The 21,937-nt window shown below is 37.9% G+C and overlaps 1 protein-coding gene across 1 annotated transcript; it reads right to left on the minus strand.

Moving 5' to 3' along the window:
• Positions 1-1,333: 1,333 nt before the first annotated feature.
• LOC129454645 (cilia- and flagella-associated protein 44) lies at positions 1,334-19,638 on the minus strand. The gene is made up of 33 exons (XM_073858371.1): positions 19,394-19,638; positions 18,934-19,090; positions 17,981-18,143; positions 17,740-17,842; positions 17,251-17,467; positions 17,014-17,128; positions 15,759-15,923; positions 15,468-15,623; positions 15,320-15,373; positions 15,132-15,231; positions 14,152-14,246; positions 13,804-14,013; positions 13,624-13,734; positions 13,338-13,490; positions 13,024-13,254; positions 12,795-12,937; positions 12,303-12,582; positions 11,638-11,693; positions 10,601-10,763; positions 10,371-10,501; positions 10,085-10,290; positions 9,840-9,945; positions 8,415-8,592; positions 7,852-8,325; positions 7,569-7,769; positions 7,297-7,492; positions 6,247-6,372; positions 4,838-4,968; positions 4,621-4,737; positions 4,205-4,406; positions 2,457-2,617; positions 2,199-2,333; positions 1,334-2,033 (listed from the first exon to the last, which is right to left on the minus strand). Exons 1-33 carry the CDS (start codon positions 19,494-19,496, stop codon positions 1,773-1,775), a joined length of 5,400 nt encoding a protein of 1,799 aa, XP_073714472.1. The 5' UTR covers positions 19,497-19,638; the 3' UTR covers positions 1,334-1,772.
• Positions 19,639-21,937: the final 2,299 nt, after the last annotated feature.

The raw sequence follows: 21,937 nt of genomic DNA on the forward strand, positions 1-21,937 counted from the left end.
TCAGTGGGATACTAGAACATGTCTCATGGACAACCTGGCCCTTCTGTAAAACAAGGTGGTCCAAAAATATATGCTTATTAAAATTTACAGTATATACAGAGGTAGGGATATTATTCATTCAGTGCCTGATTCATTCAACTTCAATGCAGGTTTTTTAAGTACATAAACAATCACATGAAGAAGATTATAGACCTTTTAAGCATTGTACTTTACTGTAATTCCTATAGTAAGACCATGGTTACTAAAAAATGGTAACTGTGTGTTAGATTATTCATTTTCAAAATGGAAATACAAAATACGTAATCATATTACATTACTACTATAGTAATCATATTACATTACTACTATAGTTTTTAATTGTTCTCTGCTCTGGTAATGATGTCATATGCTGATCGGTCTGCGCAGCACCGTGAACTGGAACCATAAGGCTTGTTCGACTTCATGCGGCGCTGCAAGAACCGACAGCCATATGACGTCAAAGTACCGCGAGAACGATTCGAGAAAGTGTAATTTCGTCTCGCTCTCGCGGCACTTCAACGTCATCTGCCTGTCAGTTCTACCGGCGCCGCGGGAAGTCAAACAAGCCTGTAGAACACGCAAGGTCACGTGGGTAATTTTTTTGTACTGGGCGTGTCTACGGATGCTTCGTCACGTCATTCCGCATTCACCTTGCGTAAACAAACCGAAAAAAATAAACGTCTTCTTACAGCACACTTTGACAAGCCACGTAGTTGGAAAAACATTATTAGTCAAAACAATGCTATGCTTTAATATTATATGATGAATTTGGTTACTTACAAGTGAGCTGACTCCAATCAATGCGGAAATAATTTAATCCATTTATTATTATTATCCAGATAAAACATGCAGCGTAGCTTAGGTGTCCTCTTCGACTCCGTGTTGTAACGTTGACCACAGCAACTACAATGAAGGTGTCACAGTGTTTGCTTTTGTCCTTAACGCGAGTCTCTCTAGATTTGTCAAATCTTTTAACTACTCAGATGTCTAGTGAGCTTATGCCGCAACCAGCGAGTCTCCGAAATCATTTACTAATAATTTTTATTCCCTGGACTGTATTTAATTTGACCCATTCTGTACATCATCATCTCCTCCCGTATTTCCTTTCATTCCCAATCTCAGGGAGCCGCAATGCGTGTGACGTCACAGTCACACGCCGATGCTCGCGCACGTCTCGCGTTCCTGCAGGTGCAGCATTAAAAAAATGACACAATTTTCTGTATTTGCATGTTACAAAATTATTTTTTGTCTTTCCTGTTATAATTACATTATAGATATAGATCTTACAGTTTTTGTGTGTGAGATTTAGATTAGAATCATAATGCATAATTAAATTGCTAATTTATTTCCTTTCAGACGGTCTTTCACAGACATGACACTCTTTTAAAATAAAATAAAAGTTACAGAAGTTACTGCTTTGGAAACAATATGGGGATGTGAAAAGCAATAAAATAAACTGACAGTAAAATCAGAAAATAAACAAAGTTTCATGTATTTCATGTTTCCATGAAATCTTTGCTTTGAGAAGAAACATAAGAAATATAATAAAATCAACATCAATTATAATGCCAAAGACTCAAGTGAAGGTCAATGTTTAACAATTTTGAAATTATTAGTCACCATTTGTCATTTGATCATTTTTATTTTTTCTTCATAGAGCAAATTCTGCAGAAGCAATTTCATGCCTTTTATATCTATTTTAATATTTATTTCACATTCAGCTATGTATAACATTGTGTGCAGTGAGTTGTGATCTATTTCATAGCTTTGCTGCTGAGACTGTATTTCCTGCGCACACCAGAGTATGTGCGTGTGCTGGCTGTGTTACAGTAGGACAGAGTGGGAACAGTAGGCAAAACAGGTTCAAGCGGGGGGAGAACGTGACTGTCTTTGCGTGAGAGTGTGAAGATCTCTTGGTTTAAAGCTTCGATTTCCTGTGCTTGAGCTTCCAATAGCTGCTGTAGGCTCTGCAGCTCCTGTTCCTCAGCAGGACAACTGCGGTGAAACGGACTCACCTTAAACAAACACACATATGAATCTGTGGATTATGTTGACTTAAAGCATGTATAAATTGTGGGGTTGATTCCAAAAATTTACTTTTTTACAAAGTCACATACAAATCTACCCTTGATAATTATGCCAGGTATAATTTACACATAGACAAAAATAATAGACAATACCGTATTGCTTTGTCTGGAGTTGAGTTGGGCGTCCATCATGTTTTTCTGACTGAGCAGACTGTTCATTTCACGTAGTCTTTCTGTGTTCTGTCTCGTGACTTCATTTAGAGCTTCTTCTGCTTCTTTAACTTTTACCTGGTATGCACAAGCATGTATATATACAAACATACACAATAAAGAACAAAACCACAGAAATAAGAACTGCTGTTTATTCTGCTTTAGGGGACATGTGAGTGAAAATGTGTGTGTGTACTATACCTCATAACGTTTCAGCTCCCGTTTATATTTATCCTCTTGCTCTGTGATCTCCTGTCTCATCTCCTTTAGCTTCCTGTTGTCTGACAAAGTCTGCAGAACCTCAAGGTCAACTAGCCTTCTGAACTTCATCAGCATCGTCTGCTCGCAACACACTTCTGACTCTACAAACAAATGCAGTTTTTTTATTTTAAATATGAAAGTTTTATTTTGTTAAAGCACCAAAATGAATTCTTCAATAAGAATTTTTGTAGAGCTAAAGTAAATTGTATATTATTTTAAAGTAGTACTACTTTTTATTTTTACTATGCATTACTGATTTAATTCCTCAGGGTTCTACGGGTCATGGAATTTCTGGAATATCAAGAAATTTTAAAAAGTCTTTGACATTGAAAGTCAGGGAATTCTATAATTTTTTGTTCAAGTCATGGAATATCAGAGATTTTGATTTGTTGCTTTAAATTTTAGTTTCTATTTATCAAAATGTAATCCGCTTCTTAAAGGCGGAGTCCACGATGTTTGAAAGCCAATGTTGATATTTGAAATCACCCAAATAAACACGCCCCTACCCCAATAGAATCTGGACCTTCTGTTGATAGACCCGCCCCACACATACGCAACCCGGCATTTGATTTGATTTGATTGGCTATAAGTGTGTTTTGGTAGTCGGCCCGTCTCCTTTTCCAACGCGTTTTTCAAACATTGTGGACTCCGCCTTTAACTTGTGACACAAGTAATACTATTACCGGGTCCAAGTCTCCGCTGACTACAATTTAGACATTGACACTGTTTATTCATTTCACACATTTTAGCCACATTTTTGTAAATTCACGGTGTACACTACATTATCAGACTCACGGCATCTCAGACATAGGTTAAGGAAATTCAGTTTTTTAGTCAGTGAAAGTCAGGGGAAAGTCCGGGAATGTGACATTTGATTGGGAACCTTGATTCCTGAAAGTGATTAAGAAAACTTCTTTACTTTTCTTTGCAGGGGCAGCCTTGCTAAAGTCTCCCAATTTTGTACACTCTCAGAGAAAAGGCAAAAACGCCGTCATTGGGGCAGTACCCTTTCAAAAAGTAAACCTTTGTACCTACAGAGTGTATATTATCTGAGGTACAAATTGGTACCTCAGAGGTATATATTGATACCAAATGTATTTATATTTGTAACTAAATGGTACATATTAGGACCTTGGGGTAGCTTTGTATCAGTGGCGGCTCATGACTGCTCATCCGAGAGACGTTAATTAAAAAAAAAGTGTTTGGAGTGTCATGTGTGTTGCTTGCGTTTTAAAATATGTGTTTGTTGCATCATGTAAACCATGTGCATCACGTGTTTTGTCATAATAAGTGCCTGCTGCACACGCGTCAAAACCGTTTATGATAAAAGAGACGCTCACGTTCACAAAATACACACAAGACACTCCATTAACAGTAAACTCTGATTACACATGAGATTATGCGAGTATCTGGCAAACTCGAGCGTCTTATTTATCATAAACCCTTTAGACGCATCTGCAGCAGGCACTTATTTTGACAAGACACGTGATGCACACAGGATCTTTTGATGAGCAGAACACATATTTTGAGAAAAGGAACCACACACATGACGGGCTACACACATGTTGTGACAAACTTTGCATCGAGCGCCCTCAAAAAAAAGAAGTCACCAGCCGCTAACTACTTTGTACCATTTTGTCTGAGAGTATAGGTATGTAGCGATGTTGTGTTTTGTGTATATCTCTGACCCTTTATTCTGGCCTCCATGTCTTTAAGGTCTTGTCTGAGCTGAACGTGTTGTTGTCCGGCTTGCTTATATAGCTCCCACTGATCTGTCTTCTCCTGCTGCAGCTCTTTAATGCGTATCTCCAGGCGTTCAAGAACATCTGTGTTAACCACCAATGCAGAGTCCAGCTCACCGAGCATCAGACCACTTTTCACATAATCTATCTGCTCAGGCAGACAAAAAAGGAAAGTGATCATGCAATTGGTGGTAATAATTTTCAGCCATGAGGTTTACTGTACATGGCATTATTATATATACAACATTAATGTTGGTTTCTATTCATCAACTTGATAAGCAACGAATTTCCTTATGCCAGTATGTTCATTACTGACTTTGTGGTATGTAATAAAGATAAAATTGTATGTGTTGTGTTCACACCTGGTGGAGTCTGAGCGGCACCACCACGTCGATCTCATTAAGCCTTTGCTGTTTTTCTCGATTAATGAGCTCCAGATCGCCCTCTGCAGCTTTACGGTTGTTCTGCACGATCTTCTCCTAGTGTGGGTAGTAACAAACGAACAAACAAACGAACGAACCCTGTGTGTTTTTTCTGTATGGGCAAGCAATTAAATAGATAGAATATGTTCTCTCTTACTTTTTTAACTAATGCATCACACTCCTCCTTTAAACTGTTGACACTTTTCATCTCTTCCTGAATCTGCTCCTCGACATCCAGGCGATGTTCACGCAATGCCAGCGTGTTCTCGAAGAGGTTGAGATCACAATCTAAAACTCACCCAGACACATACATAAAGGGCCAATGAGACTCACTACATCAGCAACAACAAATCACTAACAAACTCAATATTATAATTGTTATTATTATATACAGTACTGTGCAAAAGTCTTATGCCAACATGCCACATTTAGATTTGTTGTTTTTGCAATGTTATAGTGATCATATATAATTGTTTTTTCAGTCTCTTTATATATCCAAAAAATACAGGAAATGTGTATATAGTATTAAAAACTGTATAAAAATGTAAACTGATGTGTCAGGTTTTTAGGGTAAGCTCCCCTTCCACTTGAGCAATAGCAGGAAACTGCAGGATCTCTTAAACCTAAATAAAATTAAATCCTAATTTGTAATTTTAAAGAAATTAGTCTTTTTACTTCATTCTGCTCAAAAACGGTCAATATGTGTTTAGTGCCAAGAGAGGTCACACTAAACAGCGATGATGCATAAAGACGACATTTAGTCCTGAAACTTTTATTTTTAATTTTTTGTACATATTTCCTGTATTTTTTGTTTGTATCTTAATAAAATAGATTGAAAAATAAATAGGGATGGACATTAAAACTTCTAAAACAACAAGTCTGGTGGTGGTGGCCTGTATATATACAATAAATATTTTATATACTGTATTTTATGTTTTTATTAGGGCTGTCAAAATTAACGTGTTAATAACGCGTTAACGCAAATTCATTTTAAAGCCACAATTTTTTTTATGTTGTTTTACTTTCTACCTAATCATACACTGTTGCAACATGATCTCACAAAGTTTTGTGTTATAATCACTGAATATTTTGCTCATTTGTCCGTGTCATTGTCACGAATATCCGCATTTTTCCGTGTCCGTACCACTGACTTTCTTTTCCGTGTCAGTTTCACCTATTGGTTACTCAATTGTTTTTCCTATTTTTAAACCATTTTCGCATGGGTTTGGGGTTAGATTTGGGGTTTGGGTTTATACTATTTTTTTCCGGTTTTTTAAACAATTATCCTGATAGGGTTGAAGTTGGGTTTGGGTTAGGATGACATTTTATGTCACAGAAAGAAAACAATTGAGTAACCAATACATGAAACTGACACAGAAAAGAAAGTCCGTGGTACGGACACGGAAAAATGCGGAGATCCATGACAATGACACGAATAAATGAGCAAAATATTCCGTGACAATAACACGGATATTCGTGAGATCAGGACTGTATGCAAGTATTAAACTAAATCCTAATGTGCTAACTTTTCATTTCAGATAGGTTTGAACGGGATGTTGATCTCACTTGGTGGGCACACGCTGTCGTCAAGCGGCGCTCCAAACTCAGAATCTTCATAATCCTCATCATTGTCCCCGTCTGATTCTTCATCAGAGTCTTCATCACTGTCATCTTCTTCCTCTACATCACCACCTGACAAAAATGACACATAGTCATTACATAACACAAAGTGACAAATGTACATATTTACATCAGGCTTGTGCACAATTCAGAATTTCAGAATTGGCCTCCATTCAATTCATGAATTGGAATTTGAATTGAATTGACTCCGCCCTACAGGAAGTTGAATTGGAATGACAGGAAGTGGAATTAAATTCATGGCAATTCAAAGAAATTCCACAAACAAAACAGAAAGAATCTCACATACATTCAGTGTTAGGAAAGTTACTTTGAAAAATTGTTTGGAAACCATTTTAAATACTTGGTTAAATTAAAACATTCAGGGAAATGAAGTCATGCTCCATCGTGTTCCACAAAATTACAATTACAAAAAATCAAACTTCATTAGTTGTTATGTGACTAGAGTTTTGAACATTAATTGCTGGGGGAAAACATTTTCTGTTAATGTAAGTAGTTCAAACTAATGTAATTTATAGATTATGTAATGCAATCATATCTGACATATACTGAAAGCTTCATTTTTAACACTTTACTTACTGTATAATATGTATATGAATTTCTTTGAATTTCTATTGAATTGCAATTCTGCTTCCTTTAATTCAGATTCGAATTGTAATTCTAGATCCTGTTTTTGACATCAATTCAAATTCAATTCAAATTCAAGAATTGAATTGGAATTTAGGAGTCATTCTCAATTTAATTCTGAATTGTGCACAAGCCTGATTTACATAAGTAGAAAAAACAATTTTAGTGTCCTCATTGGGGATAAAAAAGTGCACAGACCCTAAAAGTTTCAATTTCAGATGGACAGTCACATTTTCTGCACTGTTGCTGCTATTATAATTCCCCTAATATATTGTTTACACAGCCAAATACACTTTTGTATTTTTACTTTTTCTATTTTGATAAATCAAACATTCTTAATATGCAGCCCACCTTCACTTCCCCTTGCTTCTTTCTTCTTCACACGTTTGATCTTTTTCTTAAACACTTTGGTAAGGAACTCCTCAAACTTGTTGTTCTCCCCCAGTGATGTCTTAAAGGTGGTCGCGATTGTTTTCTCCTCATTCTGGAGTTTGACGATCTCGCTCCTCTTTACCTCAATCTGGTGCTTACACTCACTCATTTTGGCCTGACACACAAACAAGCAAACAATACCAATTCAGTTGTGATCTGACATAGACAGATTAAAAGTGTGTCTCTCTCACCGTGATTTCCTGCCCTTCTTGTATATACTTGTTTAACCGTTCCTGTAGAATGTTCTCTCTCTTCTCAAACTCCTTCAGCAGCTGCAGCTCCGCCAACAGGATCACTTGTCTGAGATCAGCCAGTTTCATCTGAACATCCAACTCCTGCTTCTCATGACGCAACAGGCGCAGCTCGGCGTCAAAGCCCCACACTGCCTCATTCATCTGCAAAGAAATCAGGTTCTTGATGGTCTTCATGAACGGATGTTTATGCACGCAATATTTCATAGACAGACAGAACATGCATCTGTTTAAGAAGTGCGTCCTGCTGGTACAGATTTCTGATCTCTTCTGCTTCTCTCATCTCCCTTTCTATCTCTCCGAGCTCCTCGTCCGGCCTTTGAGAGTGCATATCTATCACACCTTCTTCCTCCATAAGTGCATTCTGAGCATCGTTTTGTGTATCTTGTGACTCCTGTTCAAGCAGTTTAAGGATATTTTGCCCGATCTCCTTTTCATCCAGTCCAGTGGAAACCATCTTGGCCCGAAGGGTGGCGAAACGTTCCAGAGTGGCCCTGGTGTATCTGTGTTTCTTCTCTGGAATTTCATCCGGCACCAGGATGGGCACAGCAGGCAATGCGTGACGCTTCTCAGGTGGCAGACGTTGCTGAATCATATGCAGCTGTTCCACTTGAGAATGGAGCTGAGAAATGATCTGCACCTTACTGTCTCTTAGAGCCATCACACGGGCATTCATCTCAGATTTTTTCTCGTAGATCTGTACACAAAAATACATATATATATATCAGAGATTGAGTCTTATATCTTTAAAGCTCATCAGTATGTTTTAAATGATATGTTGTTCACCTTTATCTCCAATTCCATAAGCTGCATTCTCTTCTTCTCTACGTTCATTCTCAAGTGTTCAGGAATGGTGAAGTCTTCGGCTGTCTTTAGCTTAAAGTCACCCAAATTTTCTTTAGCCAATCGTATCGCTTCTACATCCTTAGGGTCCTCATAGTCCTTGCTGGGCTTGGAGGCAAAGCTGAGGAGGTACTAAACAGTGTTACACACACTCATAAATTACACAAGCCCTTGCTAAAATCTAATTTTTGGGTGCTTTTAAAAGAAGCATGTACCCATACTGAACGCAAACATCCAAAATGTATTTGACTAGGTCTAAACTGGGTCAAAGAGAGAGAAAGACACATATAGATGCAAGTGTTACAACTAACCCCCTTCATTTTCTCACCATAGATAGCTTCGCATTGGGCCCCCAATTTTCTAAATCCTCAACTGTGGGTAACATACTTATGCCGCAATAGTTAGCCTGTCTGGAACTAAGCTGATTTAAACTACATCACTGTGTGACACTTACATTACATGTGAACGGCCCCTACGCTAATAGAATTTTGGTTCTCTCTCTCTGTCTCGTCCTTGACCCCGAGGACAATGAGAAAACAGACCCAGTTCTGGTAAATGTGAAGGTCGGCACACCTCTGATCTACTGGCCGTCCTTCAACGTGATACCCAGCTGATGCCTGACCAACGACCACCGGCAGAACCCACTTAATCTCCTTATTCATTTACATGTGTAAAGGGGGTTTTTCAACCCGGGGAGGCAGCCTTCTTTGGCTTAACTTATAGCACCCTCTTCTATACGTTACATTAGTTATAGAGGGGTTGAAAGTTTACAAACATTGCAGGGTGCGCGCGCAACCAAGAGGCAGAAAGCCCGATTGGTGAGCTGATCTGCTACTGCAACAACCTTAATTATTGAAGCGTTCTTTATTGTTTGTATATAAATAAGACTTGATTTTAGTTGGATCTGTTTTTCTGTCTTTATTTTTGCAGTGTTACTGTGATACATGTATGAATTATAATGTTATAATTATAATGCTAGTAACGTAATAGTCGCATCTACTGGTATGTTAACATCAGGCACCCAGCACTGACTCTGTTGGTACTATTTTCCACGCAACAATTCCTTGGCATTTTGAATTACAGACACCGCTACTAGCATACAACACAATGCACGTCTCTTCTTTCTGCCTCTCGGTTGCGCGCGCAACCAGTTAGTGACGTCGCCGTGCAACCCGTCTATACGCCGCTTATAATGTTGATTCATAGCCGCAAATTTAGCTTATGCTAGCGTGTATTATGTTATGCTATCTGTCGATTTTCTGTGCTTTTCACAGCTTCTATTAATGTAAAGCTGCTTTGAAACAATTACCTATTGTGAAAAGCGCTATATAAATAAAATTGAATTGAATTGAAAAAAGATGCACTCACAATTGTTCCCATTCCTTTTTCCTTTCCTTTATTCTGGCTTGGATTTCCTCTGCTTTGGACAATTTCTCTGCTTCCCTGTTGGCCAGTTTCCCTGACTTACTTAACCCTGAAGACAGAAAGAAAGTTAAGAAAGTCTTGTATTAAATTCAGTATTAACATTCTTTAATACTGAATGTATTAATACTGAATGTTACAAGCATGCACAACCATTTAAATAGTACACACACACACTTTTCTTCACTTACGTGTAATATTGTGGATTTCTTTGTTGGGCTGTGCTTTGTCCCTCCACTGTTTTTGTTCCACAGGTCCACTTCGAGATATGTCTCTGTTACGCTGGTATTGCTGTATTTGTATGGGGGACAGAGCAAGCAGCCTGTAGGTGGAGATCCGATGTACACTTTCGAATGCATACACTGTGACCGTGTCCTGCACCGCTGACTTTGAAAACCTACAGAGACGGACACTGAGTGTCAGCAAGGGAAAACTAAAAAGTGTAATGGTGAATGGGTTAGCTCTGGATATAAGTACATGGTTTGAAGTTTGTTGAGACCCAAGCGATGTCTCTCCTCATCCCAGGCGAGCTGTTTCCGGACCACCATCACTCCCTCTTCCGTCTGCTGCTCTATCTCCTCACGGAAGCATGGATCCAGTTCAAACTCCTACAAGCATGAGGGATCAGGAGGAAGCATTTTGTAATTGTTACCGTGACTCCAAAATATATGTGCATTTTGTTCTGAGCATATGTGAGAGGTGTGCACCGAGCGATGAAGGCGGATATGGTCTGGAATGTTCTGGTTCTGCTCCAGTAAAGCTTGAAATCGACTCTGCAGTTCCACCAGCATCTTCCGTCTCTCCTGTTTCCTCTCTTCTGCTTCTTTCAGCTTGCGGTCCAACTCTAGCTTCTGCTTAGCTGTTTCTATGCTGTGCACACACAGTGTACATAAATGTACATACAATTTCTGTAAACCATATAATGTAAACTATAAGCAAACCTCATTTTAATATAAATGCAATGGATTGACTCAATCTTCACTGTATATTCAAATATTTTATTAAAGATGCATTAAAAAATTGAGTTGGTGTTAGGCTTGGCAACACCAACACCACAACACATGTGCAAAGTTTCTAAAGACATAGCCTGGAACAATGACTACAAAAAATTACAACAAAAAAGAATTAACTACATTAATGTAACACATTGACTGTGATAATTATGCAACTTAGATTCTGAATAAAAAGACATAACAGCTAATATGCAATACCTGATTGGCCCACAGAGGGGGGCTATGGCACACAAGTTGAAAAGCACTTGACCTCAGAAAACTGGACTAGACTTAAAGGGGACATTTCACAAGGCTTTTTAAAGATGTTAAATACATGTTGGGTGTCCCCAGAGTACATATGTGAAGTTCTAGCTCAAAATACCATATAGATAATTTATTATAACATGTTAAAATTGCCGTTTTGTAGGTGTCAGCAAAAATATTCTCGTTTTGGGTGTGTCCTTAAAAATGCAAATGAGCTAATCCCTGCACCAAATGGCACCGCCGTGGTTGGATAGTGCAGATTCAGGGGTGGTATCACAGTGCAGATTCTGACGGTGACATCACAGGGGGGACCTAATTTCAGTAACCTATTTTTTCACATGCTTGCAGAGAATGGTTTAGCAAAACTAAGTTAATGAGTTGATCTTTTAAACATTTTTTTAGGTTGATAGAAGCACTGGGGAGCCAATTATAGCACTTAAACTAGATTTTTATGATATGTCCCCTTTAATTAAATAACACTGTGTCACCTGTACGCAGATGGATCCTCTATATCCTGAGCTGGTTTCTCCATCTCCAATCCAACCTGTTTTCAGGAACAACATAGAGGCCCAAACGGCAAAATAATTAATTTCTCTGGCCAAAAATATGTTTTAAATATATGCTATATGTTTGAATTTGAAAGCATATGTTGATATAAAAATTAAAACTAAATTTATTTGAAAATGTAAGGGCAAGCAAATACATTTCTAATTTTACAACCCATATGGCAAGAAATATATTCTTGGCCAAAATTTTAAATATATTGTAAATACAATAAAATTTTATATAGTATATTTTTGAAGTTAAAAAATGTATTTAATTTAACCTTTTTAAATCTGTTACAGGTTATAGGTTACAAGTTTGTAACATTAACATAACGTTTTTCATTTTTCTTCCCATGCAACGTGATTATATTTCCTTGCTTTAAAATATATTTATTTTTTAAATATATTTCAAAATATAAAAAATATATGGGTAAAAATATATATTTTAAAACATTTTCCAAAATATATTTCAGCAATTTTGGCCATTTTTTGTATATTTTGAAATGTATTTAAAGATATATTTAAAAACATATTTTTTGCCATATGGGGAAAGTTAAAACACACGAAAGCACACGCTCACCCACTCTCACACATATGAACACACTAACCCGTGGGGATGGCACTTTGGCCTGTTTGAGCTGCATTGTTCTCTGGAGCTCCTCCTCTGGCAGACAGCTGAAAGAGAAGATGTTGCCGTCCTCTCCAGCGGTCAGGACGAACATGTCATCATAGCTGCAACGGAGGTGCCGCACACAGCCATTCTGGTTGTCATGGATGCTGAGGGCCCAGTAAGCCTGCATGGAGCTGAGCTGAGGGTCTGATGCTTGTATGGGATAAACTCTTACACTGCCATCCTGCATGCCACACAACATCAACTGCTTGCTGGAACTGAGACAGGGAGCGTAAGAAATCAGTGCTGGGTGAAAAATGCTTTTTTTGGCTGTTTTGAGCGCAAAGGTCATGAATTTAATTTCTAGGGAGCACACATACTGATAAAAAAAATACATATGGCTTGAATGCACTGTAAGTTGCTTTGAATAAAAGCATCTCCCAAATAAAAAATGAGAATTTCTCATGGAGATGGAAGTTGAAGACCTCACTTGAATGTGATGGTGAGAATGGAGTTATGGTCTGTGTCATCCACAGCTATAAAAGAGAAAGGCTCATCTCTCCTCTCTAAAGCATCCTGGCTCTGCTCTTCTGAGAATTTACAATGGTACAGATACCCCGAATCATAGCCACCCTGAAACAATTCAAACAATGCATTTCAGTATTTCATACAGCACACCTGTCCTGTACAGTGGGCTCCGTCTGTGTTTATATTTATACCATAGACAGCCAAAATGAGTCTGGTGTTGAGTAAAATCCGCAGTGAAGAGGACTGGGTGGAGAAGGAGTGTACAGAGGGGGCAGTTCCTCTTCCTCCTCTTCTTCCTCTTCCTCCAATAGATGCTCCTCTGTGGCATCCGGGTCATACTCTCTTAACTTCTTTAAGCGCTCTTCTCTTTCTTTCTTTTTGTCTTCTTTTCTGGCCTGTCTGAGTGCAATCTCTGCATCTCTCTGCAAACACACATATCCATAAGCCGCAACATTATAGCAGCAAATACGTGTGTGTGGAAGAGAAAAAAGAGTGAATGATTAACCTTAATGCGAGACTTGATGCTGCTGAAGCAGAAATGCTTTCTGGAAAGGTCTGAGAGCTGGAAGGTGTTTCCTCCGGCCTGAGACCCAGCATCAGGACACTGAACTTCCATCACGTGACCATTCTGGCAGAAGATCAACAAAGTACTTTTTTCCTTTAAACACACACACACACACACACACACACACACACACATACACAAACCTTCAGTGTGCTTTAATATATTGTATGATCAGAAAAAAAGCTTTTATATCTAAGCCATTAAACACACCACAATCATTACTCACATGAGACTGAGGTGACCACTGCAGACCTTGCACAGGCCCTGGAACAGTAACAAACCCAATAGGGTCATATTTGTCGCCCACCGTAAAGAAGAACACAGTGCAATCTGTACTCTGCAAAGACAAAAAACAAAAGTTAACCTCTCACAAACACAAAATTACACTCACTCATACAACACTTACCGCAGTAGCCATGATCTTTCCAGTTCTCTCATAAGCAATGGCTGTCACAGAAGCATTATGGGGTTTGAGAGCTTCTTTGAGAAAGAGTTCGGCATCTCCAGCGTGACTCCGTCCAGCAACTGCGTACAGACTCCGAGGGTTATACAGCTCCAAGAGACGCACAACACCATCACTAAAACCAACAGCTAGCAGACTTGCAGCACTGTTCACCTGCAAAGACAAATCAAACAAATACACATATAGTAAAACAACAGCTTCAATGTTTTTGGGAATGCACAACATCACCACAAACAAAGCAAGAGGAGAAAAATATTACATATGGGAAAAGCCCCTAAAAGGTTGCATTACCATGTCTGAAGCCCAGGTCAATGTGGTTCCCCCCTGTTTGAATCGGCTTATCGTGAGCTCTTTCTTTGAAAGAAAGTCAAATACCCTAACAGAGGCTGAGTAGGAGAAAAAATCAGTTGTTATTGCTCATAGAGATACAATGATACAGCGGGGAAAGTAAGTATTTGACACATCAGCATTTTTATCAGGAAGGGGATTTCTAAGTGGGCTATTGACACAAAAGTTCCACCAGATGTAGCCATCAACCCAAATATTGAATTCATACAAAGAAATCAGAATGTTTAAGTATACAAGTTGAGTCATAATAAATAAAGTGAAATGACACAGGGAATAAGTAATGAACACATGAAGAGAACAAGGTGTAAATTGGCATAGAAAGCCAGGAGATCACCTGAAATCTGTGAGTATTGAGATAGAAACCCTGCCCCCTATCAGTCATATTTGATATCAGCTGTTTTAGTCCTAATTGATGGCCTATAAAGGCTTCTCATTGCCCATAACCTCATCAAGGCCAAGGAAACAATGAAGTGGTTTCAAAGAAAGAAAATCAAGTTGCTTGAATGGGCCAGTCAATCACCTGACCTAAATCCCATAGAAAATCTATGCAAAGAACTGAAGATCAAAGTTCATAAAAAAAGGCCCAAGGAACCTTCAAGATTTGTGTGAAAGAATGGGCCAGAATCACTCCTGAGCAATGCAGACAAGCTGTAATCGCCAACAAAGGCTTTTCTACAAAGTATTAAATAAAGTGTGTTCAATACTCATTCCCTGTGTCATTTCACTTTATTTATTATGACTCAACTTGTATACTTAAATGTTCAGATTTCTTTGTATGAATTCAATATTTGTCTTGATGGCTACATCTGTTGGAAATCTTGTGTCAATGGCCCACTTAGAAATCCCCTTATTGATAAAAATGCTGGTGTTTCAAATACTTATTTTCCCCGCTGTATGTATAGGTTTGCTCAATACTGTCTTACCGTCCAGGGCTGTTGTGGCCACAAGGTGGCTATTTCCAGAAACATCTAAGCCCTGAATGACACCAGCATGAGATGAGAAAAGACACTGTGGATCTTGAGTCTGCATAATAAAAGTGTAAATGATGACCAAAACATGCCCCATCATAAAAATCAACAACATATGATTTGTATCTTTATTAGTGACTCACAGTGTTAATAGATCCAAATAATAGATCCAGTTTCCAAATACCACCATTAGAGTCCTATTTCAAATAAAAATACAACAATCTTGTATGTAGGCTCAGCTGCTTAGAAACATTGAATGTGTGTAAACAGGCAGAATGGATGTATCTAAACCTGAGCAAACCAGATGGAGGTTTCTGGGATAGAACTCTTGACCATAGAGCGCAAGCTGACATTACGACCTATTATTAATTCATTCATAGGTTCGATCTCAAACAGGCCACTTTCGTCCACAGCATCTGCTGAGTCTATGGTCTCCAAGTTCCAGCCCTAAAAATGATTGGGTGGTAAGAAATCAAAACATCTTTACCATGTAGTACAATCTGAATCATTTCTAACAAACTAAACTGAGGTCAGACTTACTTTTTAATTCATTAATAGGGTAAAATATACTCCAGTACATACCCTGACTGCTCCATCAGAGCCTATTGTAATTAGTTCTCCCTCATCCAGGTTAAATTGATGTATGGTTCCAGCATGACAGGTGCGTCGTCCTTTACGGCATATTTCTACTTTTATTAGACCACCCTCCCAAAGGAGCATGTTTCCCCACTCTGATCCCGACACCACCTTAAGAGAGAAAGAGAAATATTATTTTCTAAGGATTATTTAAGGATTAGTCAATTTTCTTAAAAAAAAAATCCAGATAATTGACTCACCACCATGTCATCCAAAATGTTGATGTCTTTCTTTGTTCAGTCAAGAAGAAATTATGTTTTTTGAGGATTTTTCTCATTTTAATGGACTTTACTGGACCCCAACACACAGTTTTAATGCAGTTTAAAATTGCAGTTTAAAATTGCAGTTTCAACACAGTTTCAAAGGACTCTAAACGATCCCAAACGAGGCATAAGGGTCTTATCTAGCGAAACGATTGTCATTTTTGGCAAGAAAGATAAAAAATATGAACTTTTAAACCACAACTTCTCGTCTTCCTCCGTTCGTGTGACGAGACAGCGCGAACTCACGTAATTGCGTAATGATGTCAAAAGGTCACGTGTTACATATATGAAACTGACATTTGTGAATCATTTTAAACAATAAACTGACACAAAGACATTAATTAGTATCATTCCACATACAACAACGTTGGAACGCTCCTCTTTCTCCACACTTGTAAATACTGAGGCGTAGTTTCGATACGTCATTCGTGACCTCTTGACGTGATGACGTATTACGTGAGGTCGCACAGGACCGGAGGAAGATGAGAAGTTGTGGTTTAAAAGTGCATATTTTTTTCTTTTTCTTGCCAAAAATGACAATCGTTTCGCTAGATAAGACCCTTATGCCTCGTTTGGGATTGTTTAGAGTCCTTTGAAACTGCAATTTTAAACTGCATTAAAACTGTTAAGTGTTGGGGTCTATTAAAGTCCATTAAAATGAGAAAAATCCTGGAATGTTTTCCTCAAAAAACATAATTTCGTCTCGACTGAACAAAGAAAGACTTCAACATTTTGGATGACATGGTGGTGAGTAAATTATCTGGATTTTTTTTTTTATGAAAATTGACTAATCATTTAAAGGCGCAGACAGCTTGCAAATGTAACTTTGTGCAGACAAAAAAGTAGGGGTTTGGTTGAGCCAAACTTCTTAAAATAACAGATTGTAATTCTGTTTGGTGCACAGAAGTTGCATGTGTGAAAACGTGCAATGTAATAACCTTGCCATCGGGAAGCTCCACATATCCTTCTATATCTGTTACTGTCGTTTTTCCAAATCTTCCCAACAACCCTTGCAACTTTAAACCAGTGAAGGTACTGGCCATTTTCCAAAACCTATATTAAAAGATTTTTAACATAAATAAATGGCACATTTTATTAGCACAAACCGGAGGCATCTTTAAAAGCAATGAAAAGCACATACATTTAAAACTGGCATTAGCAGAATCAGCACAGACCTGATATGTCCAGAACCGGAGGTAGTGAGCTGTCCGGCGCAGTCTGGAGAAAACGTGACTCTGTAGATTTCCTGAGAAAACGCTTTATTGCAAAGTATCCCCTGTTCCTGCTTCCAATCCCAAATTGTGAGCATATAGTCCGGCTCTCCACCCACACTCGCCAGTAGAGAGCCATCACGGTTAAAATCCACAAAGCTGTATGTGCTATCTGTACCCCCTTTACATAAAAACAGGTGTAATATAAGATTTTATAAGCAAATCATCAACATTTTTGAATGAAACCTATTTGCCAGTCCGTTCGATGGGATTCATATTGCAGGGAACACACATACTGGTAAGGTAAATACCTAGAATATAATTTTCTTTGACCTGTACTCCAAAATGTTAAGCTGTTTAGATATCACACTTAGTAATTTTTCGTAGTGTGTATGATGCCATATGACACCTGACCATTTAACATATAGCTGGTGGTAATGCAGTGCACTGTACCTCTGAGGATCCTGTACGGCCGCAGGGAAGGGTACTCATATATGATGATGTCAGGCTGATGACCCTTTTCTGCCACTGCAAAATACTGCTTACTTGGGTGAGTCTTTGCAAAGAGACAAAAAGATGGTACCATATCCAAAACTGTTTCAAAGTGCTACCTTTCATACTGTATGGACCATTTTTTATACAACTTTTTGTTTTTATTTGAATTTAACAGACATATTTGTCAGTATTAATGTACCATGATGGCACCGATTCCTCCTCCACTGCTAGTGCGAATGTAGCGCTGCTCCTTGGTATCTATGTCCAGTAAGACAAGCAGATTTCCAGCTATGAAGGCCAAGGTGTGCTCATCCAATAGCTGCAGGTTTCCTCTCCGCCCGCAGTCATAGCCAAAAGAATGTCTGGACTCAGTTTAAGGAGCGAATAAAATGAACTGAAACTTTTTAGGAATGTAATGTCACAAGATGGCAGTATTGGAAACATGCCGAAATGTTACAAGCAAGGGCGTAGATTTGGTTGATCATGCCAACTGTACATATGCTTTCATTTAGGGCTCTCAATCAATTAAATAATTAATTAGATTAATTGGTGTTTAATTTTATTTTTCTATATTTTTGGCTTTTGACTTGATAATTTGATACTGACTTCTCACTACATGACACAATGAAAGCAACATTTTTGTTTGCTTTTGCACAGTGAGATACGGCCCCTACTTTCATTAGAATCAATGTTGAGGGGTGTCATTGCTTGTTTTAATTATTAATCATTTATAATAATCCTAAATATAGGCTATGACCAGTTATAATTGCATTTTACTTTGTGACGCTGTTTTTCCAAAATCATATAGGGGCGGTTTCCCGGACAGAGATTAGCTTAAGCCAGGACTAGACCTTTGTTTAATTATGAAATATAACTAGTTTAAACAAACATGCCTTACTAAAATCATTACTTGTGTGCATTTTGAGGCCAAACTAAGGGCACTGATGTATTTTAAGATATGTCAGTGCAAGATGTTTTTAGTTTGGACAGGTCTTACATTTATTTTAGTCTAGGACTAGTCTAATCCCTGTCCGGGAAACCGCCCCATAATCCACCATTTTGGTAGCATTTCATTACTTTGCCCTCCCCCTTAAAATTACATTTGGCTACTCTATTAGGCTATATGATATCATTGCATGAGGTTTAGGATACGAGAGATGCAGCAGATTTGGGGGGATGTTGGAGTCTGCCGAAATGAAGGGTTTGGAGCACAGCTCTTCATAGTTGTAATACATGTCATCTGGTATTAAACTCCTCTGCTCTTCAGCAAGGTTTCCACCACCCTCTTTCATCTTCTCATTCATCTGGTCTGGAATTAAAGTGACAAACACAATAAATGGTGTGAATTCGGTCTGTATTTGGCACAGACCCCCATATGAAATATTGTATAATAACCCTATGGTTTATAAAAAAAAATTGACCAACCTACTATATTATTTGATTTGGTTAATATTTATTAAGAATGTATGGAAATACAATATTGTGCTTACGAATTCACAGAACTCTCATGTCAAAATTGTACTTCCTAAAGCGTAACTGCTAAAGTTATATTAGTAACTATGTAAAAACTATTCTTAAACTGTTTTTAAAGACATATAAAGTGTTATTTCACCTTGTAAAGTAACTTCATCGTCAAGCGTCTCGGAAGCGTCCATCTTCGTTTTACAGCGTTGCGTAGCAACCGTGCACTCCGCGCAATGCTCACCGGGAATCATAGTCCTTTCGGTCAATAATCACACACTGACCGATCTTGGAAATAAACGTCTTACACTGATTTATTAAACCAGGCTACGTGGTACTACAATTAAACATTTAGGAACACAGTGTAGCCTAATAACAGCTTAGTAAATGGCCTATTTCAACAATAGACTTAAATACAGACTGGGTCATTGCGTGTTCAATGATTGCTCTATAATAATTGGGCTAAAGGTTTAGGCTACTAGCAAATTTGCCTTGCATCATACACTAATCTAATCAACAAAAGTTTACTTTAATACACAACAACGACTTTGCACAGCTGACACTAGATGGCGATAAAATCCACGGTCCTCAACTTTGTTTTCCCAGCAGTCAGCTGTAAAAGGATAATGCGTGTTAACACGACACGAGGCTGAAAGCACTGTAAACAATGCCTGAAACACAACGGAGCGGCTTTTATGACTGGCATACAAGCACACAACACACACCCAGCCTACACAGGGTATTGTAAAATGTTTCACTGTGCCAACTTCTCTTTGCATTTCTGAAATCCAAGCAAACTCACCTGTTCACACAAAAACTATGCATCACTCAGCAGTGACTCACGAGCCTCGACACACGCTTCTGCTCACACGCACATAAACATTGCTTTCATGTCTCACGGCCATAAACAACATCACACACTATTACTCAAATCCTGAACCCTTCACATGCTCACACGTATGTTTTACAATATTTTTAACAGGCTTTAATTTTGATAATAATGTTCAATTCCTAAAATGTATTACATTACAGCTTTTTTACAGACGCTAGGACACATTTCTCAATAGGTCACTTTTGCAAAACTCTTCACAAAGTGAGCACAACAGAAGTCTATTTGGGCTAAACTGAGGATCAATTATCATTGCTTTGGCACAAAATGCATTTAATGAGTACATCTCTCAAATTTCATGAATTATTTTCTCACTCAGACACAACAACTGCCAAAACTCTTTATACATACAGGACAATTTGCACATGCTTACATACTGTTTTCAAAACTGTTAAACTTATGTTCAAAACAATAACACAGTACAAAACTGAATAAGACAGGCTACATTTCTACAGTAATATTTTAATGAAATATATTTTAAATCTTAAAATTAAATGCTATAAAAACAATTGGCCAAATGGAGAAGACAGAGTAGATTAGCATTACTATTGTATCTGTATCAGTGGATGGTGTGTATACAAATTCTTGTATTTTGAAATTACTCAGTGGAAAAAAAATAAACTACATAAAATATTGAAGAATTCTGCATCATGTCTGACTCATTCCAGTAGCATATATTGCAGTGAATTATAAACAAGAAAACATGATGCTAGATGTTGTAAGTGTTTTTTAGGTCATTGTTTTATGGGTGACAAAGTGTGTTTGTCGGCTGTCAACCTTTGCTAGTGTTCTGGAAGAATGAGTTGATTTGAGACCTGAATAAAGTGTTTTGTAGTTGTAGTGCATTTTGAATGTGATATGAACTGCTTTGCCAAGCTGAAAGTTTGTTAGGAGAATTGTGTGAAGAGTTTTACAAAAGTGACCTAAGTATTGAGAAATGTGTCCTAGTGTCTGTAAAAAACTGTAAATACAAGATGATCTGGTCGATTAATGAGCTATTTTTAAATAGTGGGATCATCTAAAAAGTTCTCACAAGTCATGTTTTTAGTAGATCTGTCAAAAGATTCATCGCGATTAATCGCATACAAAATAAAAGTTTGTTTTTGCATATGTGTGTGCACTGTGTGTAATTATTTTGTATAAATACACGCATGCATGTATGTAGGCTATTTAAGAAATATTTACATGTATATATTAAGATTGATTAAGATTTGAATTATATTATAAATAAATAAATAAATACAATTTTTCTAATGTATGTATATATACATGCATGCACGCGCACAATCAAAAGCATATACACACACACAAAGAAAGACAGAGAGAGAGAGTTTTCTAGTGTGTGTGTGTGTGTGTGTGTGTGTGTGGTGTTTTTTTCTTATTGTGATTGTAAATTCGAATGGCAGGAAGTCACATGACCCTTTCCTGTATGTGAGAGTTTGTGTGTACCTGTATGTATAAATAATACGTTGTAATACCAGTAAGCAACACATGTAAAAGAATATGCAAACACATACACAAATGATCCAGAAAATAATTGGAGAGTATTCAATACAGTCTGGTTTCTATTATAAAGTGTCAGTTTCATCCTATCCTGTGACATAGTTTTGACTGTGTGTAAATGATAGCACGTGTGTGTGGGAGGGGGTTAGTCACTGTTATGACTCAGTCTTTCATCCAAAGAGGTCATTCACTCCCCTCACCTCACAGACCCCACTGTTATCTAAGGTGAGTCAACTGGTAGGCTCGTTCGTGTGTGTGTGTGTGTGTGTGTGTGTGTGTGTGTGTGTGTGTGTGTGTGTGTGT

This window comes from Misgurnus anguillicaudatus, chromosome 20 (assembly GCF_027580225.2).
Source record: "Misgurnus anguillicaudatus chromosome 20, ASM2758022v2, whole genome shotgun sequence".
Taxonomy (NCBI): domain Eukaryota; kingdom Metazoa; phylum Chordata; class Actinopteri; order Cypriniformes; family Cobitidae; genus Misgurnus; species Misgurnus anguillicaudatus.